The 7,476-nt window shown below is 41.7% G+C and overlaps 1 protein-coding gene across 1 annotated transcript in view; it reads right to left on the bottom strand.

The window, feature by feature from the left end:
* Window positions 1-7,476, bottom strand: part of MANBA (mannosidase beta) — a 113,784-nt gene that overhangs the window by 88,320 nt on the left and 17,988 nt on the right. Inside the window, exons 5-6 of the mRNA XM_015569985.1 lie at window positions 7,042-7,212; window positions 882-1,005 (exon numbers count right to left, since the gene is read on the bottom strand). Of these exons, the coding sequence (XP_015425471.1) occupies window positions 882-1,005; window positions 7,042-7,212 (295 nt within the window). The remainder of the gene's footprint in view (window positions 1-881; window positions 1,006-7,041; window positions 7,213-7,476) is intronic.

Raw genomic sequence — 7,476 nt, 5'->3', positions numbered from 1 at the left:
AAGTCATCCAGTGAGGCCTGCACAGAACTAACGGAGCATCAAGCATTGTCAGCTACCACTGAAGATCCACCTTCATTCACCCCGATTCCCCCAACTTCTCAAATCTTCACTGATCTCTGATTTTCTGAACCACGGGGGCTCTCTTCCCAGAAGACCATTACACAACCTGTTTGGTTTGGTAACCCCGCTCTGCCCAATCCACATGCGAGAATGAGATTCTTTCTTTCCTATGTCAAACAAACAAGCACGGTGCTGGGCAAAGAACTCAACAAATATTTGACCAGCTCCTAACTGACCCCTGACACCTGTGAGATTTCTGAACTTTTCTTCAGTGCTTCTTTCTGGTGAATAGCTCCTTCAAAGGAATAAGCAGTACACTGTGCCTTACAAAACTTACATGCCTTCCAGCTTATTTTTAACTCTTAACAAGAGGTGTGTCATGGTCTTCAGAGGAGAAAATGTGCAGTGACAGGAAGTCAGCCTGACACCTTCCGCAAACCAAGACCTCAGGACAGTGGCGTTCTGAAAGGGACCACAGAGGAGGCGGGAAGGAGCACAAACCAGCAGGCCCACTTCTTTTAGGAAAGAACTCTTCGCTCAGGAAAACTAGAGCTAATTGCACTTCCGCTCCTTCTATCTTCCTTTCTTTTCAAAATATGTTAAAAGGCAGCCACCTGACTACCCGCCTGCTTTCTATTGTAAATTTTTATGACAAATCCCAGTTTGTCCACATTTTTCACTTTTGAAAATTGAATGTCTCACAAAATTTTTAAAAATACGTCTCCAAAAACTAAATCTATATATTCAAATTGCAAACCCAATTCTTGCAACACAAAAAAGGCTCAGAAAAGTAAAGCAAGAAATCGCATCTCTTAGCTTACCGTATTGAGGGGAGAACGTGAAGTAGTTCAGATGACAAATATTGTAGGCTTTAAGACTGACATCTTTCCAGATGCCCTGGGTCGGAAAGGAAGGCCCCCAGTCCCAACTAAAGGAACACTGCTCCTGTAATTTCATGGGGAAAAGGGGAGATAAATTCTGATTACCATGAAACTTAAACATTTTAAACATTTTTTTTTAAAAAAAAAACACCTTTCCTTTTAAAATATTATAAGTAAAAAATATTATACAAGTAAAAATGTTTACTAGAGCTGCCATTACAAAATAGCATAGATTGGATGGCTTAAACAACAGAAATTTATTTTCTTACTAGAGGCCCAGTCCACAAATTCGTGCATGGGTGGGGTCCGGCTGGCCCGGCCCCAATTGGGCCTAATCAGGGCCGGGCTGGCTGGGGGTAGGGACCACAGGCTATTGGCCAACGGGCCCCACCCTGGTGGTGAGGGCCGACCTGGGGTGGGGCTGGCCAAGGGGAGGGGCTTCGGGCCCATGAGGGGCGAGGCTGGCTGGGGGAAAAGGGCTGCAGGAGGTTGGCAGGCCAGTCCCACCCCCTACTGAGGTGTTTACAGCCCTGGTCCACAGCTCAGCTGTAACCCCATGAGTGACCTTGGGCCACAGAAACCAGCTAAGCCACACATTCCTGACAAAAACTGTGACAATAAATGCTACTTTAAGCTGATAACTTCTGGCATTATTGATTACATAGAAATAGATAACTAATATGTCAACCTATACAACCAGTTAAATTTTGCAGAAATGTTCTAAGAACATAAAACTTAATTATGTACATTTGGTCTCCAAAAACATATTACATTGAGGCAACAGAAGATGTTGGGGGCCAGATGTAAGTTGGCAAGGTCCTTGCACCTGCCAGGGGCTAGCAAGGCTGGGACCCTTACCCACACAGTTTTCCCAGACTTGTTTGGATAGTGATTATCAGTAGAATGGGAGTACCATTTGTAGAATGAGAACAGCCTTTCATAGCTTGCCAAGAAGTCTGTACCTATTTACTGAGATATGCTGTACTGAGAACTTGTCCTTCTGCTGTATCCCTCCCTTAGAGATTAAGAGGAACAAAGAATACATTCCCCTTGACAGACCTCCTATTCAGTGTGTTGTGTATAAATAGGATTGTGTGGCTAATAAAGTTACTTCAGTTCATCAAGAGAACTGGGGTCCTCCCGACCCCGCTTTCCTGTCTTTCTTTTCTCAATTCCCACCTCCCTGCCTCAGCCCGGCTCAACCCTGTCAGGCTGGCCCTGACAAGAAGAGTTGCTTTTTAGACTTCTCAAAAATATCTCTTAACTTACCATTGTATTTAAATGGAATAACTATAGAGAATATTATATTCAAATGTAATAACTACAGAGACTATTGTATTTAATTGGAATAACGATAAAGAATGAGGAAACACATTGGAAGATTACAATATTTATAAATAGGTTTAAGAAACTCTAGCTAGACTTGCCAACCCCTATTTTCCACTAGTATGAATTCAGAAATACTGTTTCTGAACTCACAGCCCAAAAACAATCAGCTCACTGGCACAGGCGGCCGCTCTTACCCGGCCTGGCTAGCTGTCTCTCCCTTCAGACACATTTCCATTTCCATTTTAATTACAAAGGGTCAAATTCAAAAGCAGGAGATGGTTCCCTTAAAATAAACCCCTTTTCAAGCAAATTTTTCTAATTTATACTTCTTTTTACTAATTATTATTTCTTTTTATTATTGTTGTTATTGATAACATTACAGATATCTCCCATTTTCCCTCCCTTTACCACCTCTCCCCAGTCCCTCCAGGTCTTCACTACCATGCATGTAAGTTGCCATGCATATAAGTATATAAGGTCTTTGGTTTATCTCTTCTTGTCCCCCAAATCCCACATCGAGGTATGTCAGTCTGTTCCTTGCTTCAGGTCGTGTTTTGTTGGTCAATTCATTTTGTTCACTAGATTCCACAAATAAGTAAGATCATGTGATATGTGTCTTTCTTGGATGGCTTATTTCACTTAGCATAATACTTTCCAGGTCCATCCAGGCTGTGCCAAAGGGTAAGAGGTCCCTCTTTTTTTTCTTCTTCTTCTTCTTTTTTTTTTTAAAGCTGCATAGTATTCCATAGTGCAAATGTCCCACAGCTTTTTTATCCGTTCATCTACTGATGGGCACTTGGGCTGTTTCCAAATTTTAGCTATTGTAAATAATGCTGCTATGAACATAGGGGTGCATAGATTCTTTCTGATTAGTGTCTTGGGGTTTTTAGTGTATATTACCAGAAGTAGAATCACTAAGTTAAACAGAAGTTCTATTTTTAATTTTTTGAGGAAATGCCATACTGTTTTCCATAGTGGTTGCACCAATCTGCATTCCCACCAGAAGTGAACTAGTACTAATTTCTATTTCTAATTTTGAAAGAAAAAATTATTTTCAAAAGGCAGTTAATTACAATGTGTGAGACATTGAGTTCGGCTTTTAGAAAGGAACAAACCCCAGAGGAAGTATTAAGATCTTTCTGAACACAGCATTTGTAGAACACAGCCTGAGGATTTGGCCAAACTGTTCCCATTTCAGTATTATTTGCTAAGTGCTTCATTTATCAGAGACAGAAATCAATTTGTTTCCATGTCAGGGAAAAACAAAGAATTAAAACCACTTCATAACATTCTTATCTGTCTAAATTCACCACAGAAATATCAGATTCTCGTGTTCAGAATGAAACCCATCTCGGGGATATTTATTGGAGGGTTTGTAAATTCAGATGTGTAATTTTTTATTAGGAATTGGGAGAAAGAGGAGGGCAAAAATAATCAACAGCTTCTAAGGCAGACTATTTTCCCCACTAAGGGCTACAAATCACTTATACTCATACAACCTCTCCAAATACCAGTTATTACTTATTCAAAAATATTTGTAAAATGCTTTCTATGTGTTAGTCTGGGAGTACATCAATGTACAAATCAGACACAGTCCTTGTGCCTATAGTGTTCACAGTACCGCAGGAAATTCAGGCACTGAATAAATAATCACAAATACAAAGGAAGCAGACAGGGAACAAGTGGGGGGAGGAGATATCAAGACAAGATTTCCTGAATAATGGCCACGTTATATTGAGAGAAAGAGAGAGAGAGAGAGAGAGAGGGAGAGAGAGAGAGAGAGAAACATGGATGTAAGAGATAAACGTTGATTGGCTCCTCCCATGCACACCTCCGCCGGGAATTGAACCTGCAAACTTTTGGTGTGCAGGTGACACTCCAACCAACTGAGCCACCTGCCCAGGGCTAGAAAACAGTTGAGTTTTAAGAAGGAAAGTGCTGTAATTTTTGTCTGAAAAGAACATTCTGGCTGATGTGTGGGAAATTAACTGGAGGAAGGCGAATGAGGTTGTAGGGAGATGAGTCAGGTGACCGGGCAATATTTCATGCAAGAAATGATGACAGACTGGGCTCAAGCATGGCAGTAGAAATGGAGCGTGGGCAGATCGAGAGCCACTGAAGAGTTCTAAATAACATTCACACCATCAAAAGGACTTAGTCGTGGACTGAAAGAGGGGGGAAATGAGAGGGAGGTAACAAAAAATAACTCCTAGGTTTCTGGCCTGAGCAGCTGTCCTGTATGGTATTCCATTCAGCAAGACAGGGCGCTGTGGGAGAGGGGTTTAGATCTCCAGGGCAGTGTTGGGCACACTGAGCCTTCAGTCCATGTGAATCAGCCAAGTGAAGATGCCAAATAGGCAGCTGAATATCGGGTCTGGAATTAAAGAGAGGTCCAGACTGAAAATACAATATTAAGAGTCACTGGAGCCTGGCCGGCGTGGCTCTGTGGTTGAGCATCAACCTATGAACTAGGAGGTCATGGTTTGATTCCCAGTCAGGGCACATGCCTGGGTTGCAGGTTCGATCCCCAGTGTAGAGACTGCAGGAGGCAGCCAATCAATGCTCTCTCATCATTGATGTTTCTATCTCTCTCCCTGACCTGGTCTCCAACTCAGGTCTCTTCCTACTGGATCAGGCCAACCTAGCCAGAAACACCAAGATGCAACTCATCTGCTGGCAAGTTTGCCCCAAGTTTAGTTCCACACACTCTGAGAGCAGAAGCCTGGGTCTGATTCCTGATACCAGTGACAAAGGATTTTGTTCTATCTAGTTAACCTGAAAGCGTGGTTTAAATGCCACAAAGTGACCAGGGAGTATAGGGAAACTCCTACATGGATATAGTAGAGCATATATACACCTTACCGATGACCTGAAAAGTAAACTTTTCACATTAGGATCCAGGAAGTCCTCATTTTGAAAGAAGGTGAAAGATGGAAAAGGAGAGGGGAAAGAGCAACCTCTAGTATTAAAACTGCTGTGCCATTGGAAGCCAAAGGCAAAAAACAAAAGCTGATTGTTAAGCAGAAGTGTAAGTACACAAGTGTTCCATGGGATGCCTGGCTGCTCGGACACACACTGTCCAGTTACAGCCATGTGAACACATGGCTATCGACACGAATCTGGGTAGGCTGAGTCAAACAGATGGGGGTATAATTTTGACCTTAGTGCTTATCTTAAGGAAATGTGACTGAATGGTCCGTCTATCCAGCCTACAGAGAGCTGCTTAACATAACTAATCAGAATTTACTAACTGAGGCTCTGGTCAACGAGCCGCTGAAAAAATACGCTTAGTATCTTCACACTGAAACCAGTGATTACATTTGTTGTTCAAATTAAATGCTACTTCATCAAAACATTTAAAATAGAATTCTCAGGGAACGCAGTAATCCCATTTCTGGGTATATATAAAAAAAAAATTGAAAGCAGGGTCTCAAAAGAGATACTTGTATATCTGCACATAGCAACATTATTCAAAATACCCAACGGTGGAAGCAATGCCCATGTACAGATGACTGAATAAACAAATTGTGGTCCATACATACAGTGGAATATTATCATGCTTTAAAAAGGAAGGAAATGCTGACGTGTGCTACAACAAGGATGAACCTTGAGAATATGATGGTAAGTGAAATAAGGCAGTCATAAAACAAATACTGTATGGTTCCACTTATATGAGATACCTAAAGAAGTCAAACTCACAGAAACACAAAGAATGGTAGGAGTCAGGGGCTGGGAGAAGGGGGAAATGAGCTATTTTCAAATGAGTATAGAGTTTCAGTTTTGCATCATGAAACAAGTTCTGGAGATTGATTTCAAAACAGTGTGAATATGCTTTGTACACTAAAAAATTGTTAAGACGGTAAATTTTATGTTATATGTATTTTACCACAATTAAAATAATTTTTAAAAATAAAAAGATAAATATCACATAGAATACTAATCCAACCATAAACTAGAATCAATCCAAGTCATCTAGACTAACATCAGACTCAGAGAAAAATCCTCTTATGGCTTTTGTTATCTTTTTTTATATTTTACTAGAGGTCTGGTGCACGAATCCTGACCTGGGTTGGGCCGAAACCTGCTCTCTGACATCCCCTGAGGGGTCCCAGATTGCAAGAGGGCGCAGGCCAGGCCGAGGAACCCCACCAGTGCACGACTGGGCCCAGAGAGGGATGTGGGAGGTTGGCCAGCTGGGGAGGGACCTTGGGAGGGCTCCAGGGAGTGTTCTGCCAGCCTGTTTCGCTCAGTCCCGATGGGCCGGACCCCAGCAGCAAGCTAACCTACTGGTCAGAGCATCTGCCCCCTGGTGGTCAGTGCATATCATAGTGAGCAGTTGATTGGCCTTAGCATATCATTAGCATATTATGCTTTGATTGGTTGAATGGCCGACCAGAGGACAGGACACTTAGCATATTAGGCTTTTATTATATAGGATTAGAACCTACCAGTAAAATACAAGAACATGTCACCAAATACATTAATGTAACAAGAATCACTAATAAATATGAACGTTACTGTCTGGTGAACAGTTTGATAAATCTAAATGTTGAAAAATAATTTGTAAAAGTTACATTACCAGTCACCTGTTTGACTTCTTTTTCTGATGTTACCTAAATTCTGAAGCATGCTTCAAGAAAAAAAAACTGACAAAGACAAAAATTCTCCACAAAAATTCAGATACTCTTTTGGTTCTTTTTTTTTTTTTAATCCCACGAAGGGGGCAAGAGAGGTTAAGGTTAAGTCTCCCATCCATTTGCAAGACCATTACCTTTCGAATAAAGTTGACATGGCATTCTCCCTTCTGTACACTGGGAGGGCAGTCTGGGGGCACCTCGTAGAGAATGTGATCCCTGCTCTGCTGGGCCGCATACAGCACTGGTGACTGGAAACGCAGCTCAAGGGAGTTTAGGGCTTTGACCACATGGGTCACATCAAAATTCTGAATTAAAAGGAAAGAGCAAATGTGGAAGAAGCTTCGTGTGTAACGTTTTAGATATAGGCATATACAAGATGGAAGAAGAGATGCAACTGAAATCTTTAGAGTGATCCTTTCTGAAGGAAAAGCACGTTTCCAAAATAGTATATCTAAGTGGCCGGCTTTTCGCTCTAACTGAGTACATTCTCCTGCCTGAACGTGGATTTCCAGGTTTCTCCTTCTGTTTTTACTGACAGATGACAGTCCTAGTAAACAGAGCACGTAGAA

Source organism: Myotis davidii, unplaced genomic scaffold (genome assembly GCF_000327345.1).
Source record: "Myotis davidii unplaced genomic scaffold, ASM32734v1 scaffold226, whole genome shotgun sequence".
NCBI lineage: Eukaryota > Metazoa > Chordata > Mammalia > Chiroptera > Vespertilionidae > Myotis > Myotis davidii.
Note: the sequence above shows the minus strand (reverse complement) of the source record. Positions and strands in the feature narration are given on the sequence as shown.